This window comes from Lycium ferocissimum, chromosome 4 (genome assembly GCF_029784015.1).
Source record: "Lycium ferocissimum isolate CSIRO_LF1 chromosome 4, AGI_CSIRO_Lferr_CH_V1, whole genome shotgun sequence".
In the NCBI taxonomy this organism is placed as follows: domain Eukaryota; kingdom Viridiplantae; phylum Streptophyta; class Magnoliopsida; order Solanales; family Solanaceae; genus Lycium; species Lycium ferocissimum.
Window position 1 is genome coordinate 44,433,053 of NC_081345.1, and position 12,824 is coordinate 44,445,876.

Here is a 12,824-nt window from a genome sequence, read left to right on the forward strand (position 1 = left end):
AGTATGGACATGAAGAAAATTAATTTGTTTAGGAAAACGAGTTATAGATGACTATGCTCATTCCATGGAATTTATTGTGAGCGATCAGCAGTTGTTTTACGAAAGGACAAAGACATTGAGCAACCTCCATCTTGCATTTCATTTTCTTATTTTGTAAAAGATCAAAGCTAGGAATAAATTTGCACTTGGGCTTCTGCCACAAATTATTGAATGGTTGGAAACTATCGAGAGGTATGACGGGATGAAAAGAATCTCTTCATTGTTAATCAGAGATCTCGAATTTAAATCCTGAAATGGTAAAAAGTCCTGATACAAAGCACTTTCCCTTTTAATAGGCCATATGCAGTGGATATCTAGATTAATTTGTTCAGAGAAAGAGTTGATATATTACTGTGTTTATTCAATGGAATTTGTTGTGTGTCACATATATATGGGCGCGCACACACACATTGACTAAAATAGTTATGTACAATCATAACCACTATAAGGTTAATCCTGTACGTGGCGCTGATTTATAGTTTGTTTAAAGTTTTGAAATCATTTCAAGCTACCTTTATACAAAGTAAACTTTTTTTTTTTTTTTTTTTTTTTTTTTTATACAAAGTAAACTTAAAATACAAGCATTAGATTTTTTATTTTTTATTTTATATTTTCCACTGCATATTCCTTCTACCCCATTTTATGTGGTGCACTTTCCCTTTTAGTTTATCTCAAATGAATGATACCTTTTCCTAATTAAAGATGATTTAATTTTAAACAAGCCATTATACCCTTAATGAAATCATTTATAACAACACAAATGTTTATGGCTTGTTTTAGATTTACTCTTATGACTTTAAGAGACCCACTATAGGGTAGACCCCGAATTTTGATCTTTTTTTTTGCGCGGATTGCCCTTCATTTGGGGTGGTCTTTTGAATTAGTATCAAAAGTAAGTACTAAATAATTTATTTTTTCCTTTACTTGTTGATGTATAGCTAAAAACGGATCGCCCCTCAAATCGGGTCAAGTATCTTTAAGTTTCTTTTTAATCCTCCCTAAGCGTTGGGTTCAAACAGTTCGATTAAAAAAAAAAATCGCATGCAGCATTAAGGCGAGAATTTGCGTAGACAAAGCGAATTTTGCCTTACGCAAATTCTGCAGCAGAATTTACAAAACTGTCTATGCAAAATTCTAGGCAGAATTTGGGCCATAAGGACAAAAGTTAAAGACCACCAATCTGAGGGACAAAAATTAAACCCCACCCCTAGTGAAGGACAATCCTGCAACTCTATGATAAGAAAATGGATTCTAAGTTTTAACTCAATCACAAAATTAGCTGATGAGGTAAAAATCGTTCAAAATTATATATGAAGGTAAGTAATTCGCGTCCCTACCAATGTGGAATTCGACACTTATTTCAGACAAAGAATAGGAAAAAGACTTCCAAGTAATGTTTGACACGAGAAAATATAAATTTTCTGCTAACACACGGGGTCTCCAAAAAGAATTTTCCTGGCAATTGCATAGAATTAGTCAATTTCTAACGAGTCCGTGTCTCTTCTAGAAGACAAATTTAACAAATTGACTCGACTTACATTCCATTTGGAGCTTCCATACAAGTTAAAATCAGTTATTGAGAGTAAATTTAACTTAGCGTTGGAGTTAAATATAATTTGATAAATTTATTTTTCTAAAAATCGTAGTCTAGAGATATTGAGAAACTAAATTAATATATTTTATATTTTATCTCGTATCAAATTTACATTTTAAAATGTTTATCAAAATTCATTTGGTATAATTCCGAGTAGACCAAAGGTAGGGGTAATTTCTACGTACATCCTACCCTCTTCAGACCCGACTGGTGGGAATACACTGGGTATGTTGTTGTAATTCCGAGTAAGTCAAAATTACAAATAAATTAGAGGGAAGGAAGTATGGACATAAGAAAATTAATTTGTTCAAAAAAACAAGTGATAGATGACTATGCTCATTCAATGGAATTTATTGTGAGCCATCAGCAATTGTTTTAAGAAAGGACAAAGACAATGACCAACCTCCATCTTGTATTTCATTTTTCATATGTTGGTAAAAGAACAAAGCTAGGAATAATTTCGTAGTTAGGCTTCTGCCACATATTATTGAATGGTTGGAAACTATCGAGAGGTATGACGGGATGAAAAGAATCTCTTCATTCTTAATCAGAGATCTCGAATTCGAATCCTGAAATGGTAAAAAGTCCCGATACAAAGCACTTTCCCTTTTAATAGGCCTATGCAGTGCAAATCTAGATTAATTTGTTCAAAGAAATGAGTTGATATAGTATTGTGTTTATTCAATGGAATTTATTGTGAGTTATATATATATATGGTGCGCATACACTCATTGACTAAAATAGTTTGTACCATCATAACCACTATAAGGCTAATCCTGTACGTGGTGCTGACTTAGTTTGTTTGAAGTCTTAAAATCATTTCAAACGACCTTTATACAAGAAAAACTCAAAACACAAAGAACTATGAACTTTTTATATTTTCTACTGGCATATTCACTCTATACCATTTCATGTGGAGCATTTTCCTTTTTAATTTATCTCAAATGAATGATACCTTTTCCTATTTTAAAATGATTTAGCTTTAAACGACCCTCCTTAATGAGATGATTTGTAACAATACAAATATTTATAGCTTATTTTAGGTTACAAATTTCAAAAGTCAGTCTTTCTTTCTTAAAACTTTGTGTCCAGTCAAATAGTAGCACATATATTGGGACAAAGGGAGTATAAAACAGGAAAATTCTAAGTTCATGGAATCTCTAATCCCCCCCCCCCCCCAACCCCCTCTTTATCTGTGGGTAGCACAGCAGTTTGATGGGGCTGTATGAGACAGGGAGTAATAGGACCACTCTATTCCAAGTGCAAGAGGGATGGCCTTCAGGTTCTAACAGTGATCAAAGTTGTGGTTATTATTAACTGGGGAAAGTGCAGCCCCTCTGCCCTGTATTCATGAACTTCTCTTTATTTGGCACTGTATACTTACTAGTCCTTTAGAAAAAGAATAATTCATTTTTTAGAAAAAGAATAATTCATTTTAGTATTTATTTAGTGAGAGTTTGACTTATTTATTTATAATAAAAATCATTATATTTCATTAAATTGGTTTTGTAATATATATAGAATATTTAAGATTGTGGGTGGGGGAAAGTGTATGGGTCGGATTTTTTATTAATTTGGTATTTAAAATTCTAGTTTAATTAAAGTTTGTATATTCGATATTATAAAATGCTATATAGAGTATTTAATTAAAAAAAATTCTTTGTTTATTGAACTTTACCTCAAGTCAAACGTTCATTTTAGTATTTATTTAGTGAGATGTTTTTATAAACAGTATTTAAGCAAAAGACCACAAAATATTAAAAGTTTATATCCACTCAAATGCCGTAGAGTATTTAATACGACAAAATTTAAATTTTTTCTTTGTTTATTTCAAGTTGACCTAGCATCTTTTATTTGTTGACCTCTGGAAAGAGTTAGTGCTTAAAAGCTATTTTGGCAAAAAATAAGCACCTAAAAGTTGAAAAACTAAAAAAAAAAACCAAACAGGCTCTTACACTGATAGTTATTTTTGCAGGCTACTATCTAAAGAGTTAGTGCTTAAAAGCTATTTTGGCTTAAAACACCTAAAATAAGCCAAACCAAACAGGCTCTTACATTGATAGTTATTTTTGCAAATTTCAGATCAATCCAGCTCCTAAGTTGAATTAAGCCACGTACCATTTGAGACGGACCTAGCAGTAGATATTACTCCCTTCATTTAAACAGAATGTCTATTTCTAAATTTTAATCTCTTCTAGACAAACATACATTCATATCTATGATTAAGATGATAGTCGGAACAAGGCAAATTCATGCAAATATAGTCTCAAAGGTAAGGATTCCATCTTGTGGAGAAGGTAGGGCTGACCCATTATCCACCTAGTTCCAAACCTTGCGCATCTGTCCTTTAGGAATTTCTCAATTTGTCAAAAAAATAAAGGTAACGTTTCCATCTTCTTCACGATGGGTTGAAATCTACCAAACCATGAAAAAGGTTCACATGGGGCAAAGCACACGTTGCCTTCACAAAACACGAAAAGGGGAAAAGGGAACACAGGTACCAACAACTCTAGGCAACATCCAAGTTCAGCTATCGACTAGAGAAATTAACCTTGTATCAGAAGAAGAGCAACAATAAGCGCAGCTGGGTCCTAGGATAAGCAAAAGGTAGTAATAGTGGTATTACCATTAGAGTACATCCATACTAGCAGGAAATTTCTAATGCATATCTAACTAAACTTGACGACAAACTATCAACTAAGAACATGAGCATAGAAATTACGTCTTGAAATAGTTTAGATTGCACCACAAAGATCACAAACACATTAAGTGAAACTCTATGAAGATGACAATGTCAGAGATACAACATCAGCTAGCAAACTGCAACAAGATGAAGTGAGAGAGAGGAGCAACCACAATTCAGTTACAGAAAGATGAGACTCCAGATATAACAAAACACCAAGTGGTTCTCGCACAAGTCGCTCAAACTTTTTGCAGCAAAAGGATTGCTTAACCCAACTTCCGCCGGGGATCTGTCACCAAAGAAGAAGGTATGTCAAAGTTCCAGCAAAAAAAGCCTCAGTTTATTATGCACACCAGAGCGACAAATATCAATTGCATAAGATATCAAGGCAAACAACTACTACTTGGTTTAACCAATTTGCATCTCTCTCATGGCAAACTGCACAGACCAAACCCCCTAGTCGCACCTAAGCAGTATGTTACTGCTTATCAAAAAAATCTTTCCTTAAGTATGCAATGATTCCAAGAGATTGTAGGTCTTTTAAGACTATGCTTTCATACGATTTTAGGTCTACCTCGTCCACATCTTACACCTTCACTCACCCTGGTTTCACTTATGGAACGACGCATCAGGAGATCGATGCAGCACATAACTGAACCATCTCAAGCGACCTCTCATTTTATCCTCAAAATGTGGTCATTTTTTATCTTGTCTAATCTTGCATGACCACATATTCAGATTTGCATCCACATATCTTGTGGATGTGTTGGACTATAGCACCCATATGACACTATTGGTCTTATAACTGTTCAATAGTACATATTTTTCACTTTAGTAAGCATCCTCCTAGCACATAACATCCCGATAGCAGTTTTTCATTTCAACCATCAAATTATGATTCTGTGTAACATCTTCATTAATCATTCCATTCATCCAATTTAGATTCTCTGTGTAACATCTTCATTTATCATTTCATTCTCCACGAACGTCCAGCCTAGATATTTGAATTGTTTGCAGTTAGGCACCGCAATCCTGTTTAAGTCCACCTCACATTCACTCTTCTTTTGCTTGCAAAATTTGCAAGTGCATATATGGAGGAACCATGGCAAGAAAAATGTCAAAGGTGATTTTCCTTCGGGAAGAAAAAAGAGGTTAAGACTTGATGAAAGAACCTATAAGTAGGGACCAATTACTGATGATACAAGACAGACAGAGAAATAAAATGCTATGTTGTATCCCCACTTATATTTTCCTCCAAACGTCTTTCACAATGTGCCCTGAAATAAAGCTCACCGCAGAGAAAAGATTCCTCTCTGTAATCTTTAATGACATGAAAAAGTTGACTTCACCCACAAATCTAAAGAATCAAATTATAGTGGCTAGACTACTCTTCATAAACATTGAACCACCACTCCATAAGGCAAATCAAGCTTAGGAAAACACTACCAAAATTTAATAAGACTTAAAACTTTAAAATATTGGAAGCTCGAATCAAATTGGCTCTACGTTAAGTTGTGGTTTCCCTTGTTAAAGTTGTTATTTCAACATTACACACCTGTCTTATTTTTCCCCAAAATGATGCTTTCACAACCAAAGATAGTTCAGAAGATTACATCTTCCTCAGAAATGCCATGCGAATCATCATGTTTGATAATTCTCATCCATTAACCAAGGAAGATTTGGGCTTATTATATAAGTAACAAATGTGCAGCACATCCTAACAAAGCTTTTCCAAGCCCAAAACCAGCCGCTGGGTTGCCAAATAAAATTATATATAGGAAGGAAGCTTTTTCTTTTATTATTTTTTAACAAGGGTCAAGGGAGAAACAATAATCAAGGGAGAAACAATAATCTAAAAACAAAAAGGAAAATATGTGGAACTTTCATCTAATCGAAGTCCTCTTACAAACTCCCATTAACGAGAAAGTAACTTACCAAGAACCCTACTGCTCTTATACGACAAGAGATAGCTTGCACAAATGAATCATGCTCTAAGTTCTACTCTTAACCAATAGAACTATCATTTGTAAGTGTGCAAGCAACAGAAGTACAATATTTCATAATCTAAAGACTAAAGTAATGAAATTTAAAATGAACGTAGAAGTGATATTTATCAAAAATAAGTAAAAAGCAATGTACCTTTCGCTTATTGTCTCTTCAAAGCACTTCTAAAGCAACTCTAAGTCATTTGTCAGTTCTCGAGCCTTTCTCTATTGCTGGTTGTAATCCTGCTTGATGGAGTTTGACCATTTAAAACAAGAGAGGCTTCAGGATATAGCACACATGTTTGAGCACTGTAATACTAAGACATGTTTGGTCCTATATCTTATTTAAAAAATTTGAAATAATATTTGGAGATTATTTCAAATAAGTGTTCATATATCAAACCGGCCCACTATTTCAACATCAAACTTGAAATATGGAATTTGAAGTTTGAAAAACAAGTTTTAAGAATTTTTCTAGTTTTTTCAAGTTCTGGCTCACAAAACTTCGACTTCCAAATACCCTTTTTCAGCTCAACTTCAAATACTAGTTTTTTCCAAATATCAACCAATTAATGTACAAACACCTACTAATTTTTCTTGAGTGTGCTTTTGTCCAAAGTTCTCATTTCAACATTAGGAATTTGTTTCATTTTCCACAACAATGCTTCCACATTTTGATACCCTTAAAGCCAAAATATTCTAACAATATTGTCGCCAAACATATCATAATTGTATAAATATCACAGATTCCCTACGAGTGACAAAGTCATATGCATAAACTGTAAAAAGCATTGCATTTCTTGACCATAACTATTCTATGGAATAATCCTAGTTTTCCTTTTGGTATAAACACTACCAAATCACAGTATTGGCAGCAGTATACCAAATTAAGTTTGACATTAGAAAACATGAAAGGATGTTTCATTTCAATGCGGAAACCAACAAACTGATAACCAGCACCAAGACTTGCATAAATTTACAATTATGCAAACATTAAGGAGTTAGGAACCGATACCTTGATGACCATCAGAAGCATCATGGTACTCGCCTTCCTCCTCGGAAGCCACAGAAACTACCTGCTTATGAGCAGCATTTCCACCGTCCTTCTCATAAGGATATCTCACAACCACAACAGGACAAACACAATGCCTAACACAATAATCACTAACACTTCCAAGCCTCCCATCATTTCCTCTTTTCGTCGCCCCAAATCCTCGACTTCCCATAATAACCGCGCTCAACCCTAACCTCTCAACCTCAAGACATAACCTCTCTTTCATATCATGATCCTTCACAATATGGATTTTGTATGGAATTTGTGCCTCAACAAGTGGCTGAGCCAAATCAGAAGACTTAGCACTAGTAAACGCATCGAAATCATCTTCGAGCTTTTTCTGAGACTCTTCGTTTTCAGTATCGACGATGGAGAGATCAACGGAACCCCAATCAGCACCATAAAGGACGGAGGTAGGGCGGACGTGGAGAAGGATAACAGCGTCACCTGGACATCGAGATAACTTTTTAGTAAATGACTCTATTTTTTATTTCTCTCGCAACTCAGGGACATTTCAGACCACGGTCTAAAGTATCTTTTGAACAAATTAAAAATCTTATGAGACATCATTAGATTACGGTCTACAATTTAGCAAGTTATTGAAAACATTAGACGACAGCATATTATTGGGAAATTTTCAAAAATATACAGCTTTTGAAAATATTTACGCCATGTAGCTCAATATACAATATTGTACAACATTATACCGGGGGGAAAAGCATTATACATAGTGAATCAACCTTGTATAAAAGTGTCTAATAGTATATAAAGGGTGTTTATACACAAATATAGGCTAAATCGGGTGTTTATACACAAATTATAGGCTACGTGGCGTAAATATTTTCAGAAATAGAATAGAGCGTAATTTTCCCTAAAAAGTCTCCCGGTGTCCCAATTAAGTGTTTTATTTTGATTGGGCACAAAATTTAGAGGAATCTAGTGGTCCTAAATTAGAAATGTGTGTAATGTACTAAAATGTCCTTCGAATCTTGCAGTTATAAACTTGTCATGTAGGATGTTTGAATGGTAAACTTACTAAATATAGAAAGAGACGCTCTTTTTCGGATAGATCAAAAAGGAAACTAAGACACTTAAATTGGAACATTTAATTGATTATTGGGGTCACTGAAACTCTTCGTTATGAACAGAACCCCAATCAGCACCGTATAGGACAGAGGTAGGGCTGACGTGGAGAAGGATAACGGCCTCATCTGGACGGAGGTAGTGTTTGACAGACCAATTTAATGTTACAAGTAGATTTTCAAAAGCTATATTTGCAAACACTAAGGCTAAAACTTAAATGACCATCTAAAATAGGTCCCAACATTAAGTGATTATTAATGGCGTCACCTGGACGGAGGTAATGGTTAACAGCCCACTTAATGGCGAAAGCTGATTCATCACTTAGATCAATACTTTAAAATAAGGCTACAATTTAAATTTTGTTGTTTGTAAGGTTAAGCAAATATTAGAATTCAAATTTAATGTTTTCCGGAAGAGTAATTTTTGAAAAGCTATATTTGCAAAACTTTTAAAAAAAAAAAGAAGGGCTAAACCTTAAATGATAATCTAAAATAGGTCCAATATTTAAGTGATTATTAACGGCGTCACCTGGACGGAGGTAGTGACTAACAACCTACTTAACGGCGAAAACTGATTCGTCGCTCAGATCAATACTTTAAAATAAGGCTAAAATTTAAATGATAATCTAAAATACGAATATTTAAGTGATTCGTCCAATGTTTCGTTGTTTGTAAGGTTGAGCAAATCTTAGAATCCAAATTTAATGTTTTCCGGAAGAGTAATTTTTGAAAAGCTCTATTTGCAAAACATTCAAATAAGGCCAAAACTTAAATGATAATCTAAATTAGGAATATTTAAGCGATTAACAGCATGTCACCTGGACGGAGGTAGTGGTGGACAAACCAATTTAACGTTACGAGTAATTTTCAAAAATACTCATAACGTGTATAATAGAGTACAACAGGTGTTTACACACAAATATGGGCTAAATCGGGTGTCTATGCACAAAGTATAGGCTACGTGGCATAAATATTTTAAAAAATAGACACAAAGCCTAATTTCTCTTTTTGCAGTACTTTAAAATGAGGCCAAAATTTAAATGATAAACTAAAACAGGCCCCAATATTTTAAGTGATTATTAACGGTGTCACCTGGACGGAGGTAGTGGTTAACGGCCCACTTAACGGCGAAAGCAGATTCGTCACTTAGATCAACGGCGATACAGATAAGCCATATTCGCAAACTTTAAAATAAGGCCAAAATTTAAATGATAATCTAAAATAGGAGTATCTTTTGAGCAAATTAAAAACCTTATAAGCAAATTGAAAAATCTTAGGTTCCGGTCTAATATTTTGTTTGCAAGGTTGAGCAATATATGCACAAATATTAGTCATCAAACCTAACGTTATGAGCAATTTTCCAAAAGCTATATTTGCAAAAACTTCAAAATCAGGCCAAAATTTAAATGATAATCTTAAAACAGGAATAGTTTACGGCGATACAGATAAGCCATATTCGCAAACTTTAAAATAAGGCCAAAATTTAAATGATAATCTAAAATAGGAATATTTAAGTGATTATTGAAAACATTAGACAAGCAATTATTCGACTCCAATCGGAAGAGTAATTTTCCAAAAGCTATATTTGCAAAAACATCAAAATCAGGCCAAAATTTAAATGATAATCTTAAAACAGGAATAGTCTAACGGCGAACGCAAATTCAACACTTAGATCAATACTTTAAAATAAGGCTAAAATTTAAATGATAATCCAAAATAGGAATATTTAACTGATTATTGAAAAACATTAGACAAGCAAATATTAGACTCCAAATCGGAAGAGTAATTTTTCAAAAGCTATATTTGCAACACTTAAAAAATGAGGCCAAAATTTAAATGATTAACAGCGTCACCTGGACGGAGGTAATGGTTAACAACTCACTTAACGGCGAAAGCTGATTCAAAGCTGATTCAATACTTTAAAATTAAGGCTAAAATTTAAATTTTGTCAGATTTAATGTTTTCCGGAAGGATAATTTTCAGAAAAGCTATATTTGCAAAACATTCAAATAAGGCTAAAACTTAAATGATTATTAACGGCGGCGTTACCTGGACGGAGGTAGTTATTAACAGCCCACTTAACGGCGAAAGCTGATTCATCACTTAGATCAACGGCGATCCCAATTTTGCGCTTCGCACCGGCGGTAGGTGTTTCAGTTGCGGTTGTTGTAGGTGGTGGAAAACGCGGTGATGAACACTTGATTTTGATGTTTGCGAGGTTTGGTATGTCGCCGGAATCCGCCGTATACGGTGGTTGTTTCTGCATTTTGTTACGTCGGAGTTAGGGTTAGGGTTTTAAGATCACGATTTGAGTTGGAAATTTTTTGATGCGATTGCTCTTTGATGGTGATATGTGTGATAAAAGATCCGACCCGGTAATAGAGTCCGTTTTCATTTCATTATGGGCCTACTATTGCCTTTAGGTATTTTTTTTTTTTATTATTATTATTATTATTATTTTTATTTTATTTTTTAACTTAGTTGGAATTTTACAAACCTTCGTCTTGGGTGCAAATTTGCTGCCTTGTGATATTTTTATTTTTTTTTTTTAGAATGAGCGGAAGTGCGAAGTTTAATTCATGGGTTTTTAGGATAAAAAAAAATTGAAGAAGAACAATTTGAAATTGCTACTACTTAAAGACAATAGTAGGCCCAACATTTCGGGCACAAAAAAAGTGAAATTTTTTGCTGGTTTATATGTTTTTGAATTACAATTTAGTAAATGATTTTATATCTTGTTATTTTGCTATCTCTTTTCTAACATTATTAAGCCAGGTATTTTTTTTCTGAGTATAAGGTTTGCGTACATTTTATCCTCCGTAGACCTCCCTTGTGGCGTCACACTTGATTTGTTGTTGTTGTAATTTAGTAAATGATCTTTTTTAATTTCTCTTACAACTTATGGATCATTTAGACCACGGTTTGAATATTACTTTTGGTTAAACTGAAATTCTTTTGAAAAAATGATAGATCACGGTTTAAAATTTTATATAGAAAATATTGTACGATACTTTAATAATTTGTTTGCAAGGTTGAACAATATATAAACAAATCCGACATCTAATGTTATTCGAAAAACTAATTTTCCAAAAGACTATATTTGCAAAGGCTAAAATTTAAATAAATGATGCCTAAGAAAGAGAGATTTACGTAAGGGATAATTACGGGACGTAACTAACTACTACTATCTACTTATGTAGGTAGCTACAGTTTCAATTAATTACATTCCATAGCTAATATTTGTATCTTAATGACACTTAATAACTATTAAAATAAAATAAAGTAAAAAAGAAAAAGGGAAGAAAGAAAAAAGCATTGGAAATGTAAGTTCTTTGACTCTCTCTCTCTACTTACCTACCTCCTTCTTCTTCTTCTTCTTCAACTATCTTCTCTCTCTAAAAATCTCCATTTTCTTTCTCTGTACTTACCCACCTTCTTCTTCTTCAACTATCTTCTCTCTCTAAAAATCTCCATTTCCTTTCTCTCTCTAAAACACACATCCGTTTTCTTTCTCTCTCTAAAAACACACACAACAATTCTTTCGTTTTTAGTTGTTTTTTATGTGTATTTTGTTGAATATCTTCTCCCATTTTTTTTATTTTAACAAAAAACGTTTCTGATATTGTTAGGGTTCTTGAACAAGCTTCGATTTCGTTTTAATGGCGGAGTTGTTGGTGAAGATGAAGATGAAGGATAACAACGGCAGTTGTTGGTGACGGCGATGTTTTCATAGATCTGGTGGCGTCGGTGTCAGAGCTGGACAGAAACAGTCAGATCTGGCCGGAAGTTGTTGTATTCACGAATACGACGATTTTATTCACTTTTTTGAGCTTTTTTTGTTAAATTTTTCGATTGTATTCATTTTTAAGGGTGTATTTGTTAGCATAAGCGTTGTTCGTTGTTGTTGTTGGGAAATTTCCGTCAGATCTGGCCGGAATTAGTGGTTGGTGTTGTTGTATTCATGAATGAGACGATTGTATTTGTTATAAAATAATATTAAAAGTACATGACACAAGAGATATAGTAAAGAAGTTGAGAGAGTTTGAGAGATTTTTATTGCATCAATCAATTCATCAAATGGACCTCCTATTTATAGGAGGAAAATGGTGGCCAAAAACATGATAATAGCTTTATGTAATGAACTTAATTGGATTTCCTTGGTGACCAAGTATTCATGGTTTTCAAGTATATTAAATGGATATCCATCACTAATATTTACAACGCTTTGAATGTCCGTTAATAGATGATGTGCCTCGTTAAAACCTTATTAGGAAAAACCACCGTGGGAAAAAGTCTAATGAAGGAAAAAATCATACATTATCTAGTAATACGCTTTGAATCATTAAAAATCTTACCAAGAAAACCCAATGGGACAAAACTTTGGTTA

General features: G+C 33.6%; 1 protein-coding gene across 2 annotated transcripts; it reads right to left on the minus strand.

Annotated features, from left to right (window-relative positions):
• Positions 1 to 4,351: 4,351 nt before the first annotated feature.
• On the minus strand, positions 4,352 to 10,798 carry LOC132053225 (universal stress protein PHOS34-like). Of its 2 annotated transcripts, none has more exons than XM_059445151.1 (4): positions 10,487 to 10,798; positions 7,317 to 7,802; positions 6,456 to 6,547; positions 4,352 to 4,605 (listed from the first exon to the last, which is right to left on the minus strand). In XM_059445151.1, the coding sequence occupies exons 1-3, from the start codon at positions 10,701 to 10,703 to the stop codon at positions 6,501 to 6,503; spliced, it is 750 nt and encodes a 249-aa protein (XP_059301134.1). In that variant the 5' UTR covers positions 10,704 to 10,798; the 3' UTR covers positions 4,352 to 4,605; positions 6,456 to 6,500. The 2 variants fall into 2 exon arrangements, with proteins under 2 accessions (XP_059301134.1, XP_059301135.1); XM_059445152.1 differs by having other exon boundaries at positions 6,456 to 6,544; positions 10,487 to 10,796.
• Positions 10,799 to 12,824: the final 2,026 nt, after the last annotated feature.

Excerpts from the sequence above, each read along its gene's own strand:
- LOC132053225 (XM_059445151.1), bottom strand. The coding sequence starts at position 10,703 with ATGCAGAAACAACCACCGTATACGGCGGATTCCGGCGACATACCAAAC. Across the intron at positions 7,803-10,486 it reads TAATAACTACCTCCGTCCAG|GTGACGCTGTTATCCTTCTC; the intron begins GTAACGCCGCCG and ends CTCGATGTCCAG. Across the intron at positions 6,548-7,316 it reads TGCTTCTGATGGTCATCAAG|CAGGATTACAACCAGCAATA; the intron begins GTATCGGTTCCT and ends AACTCCATCAAG.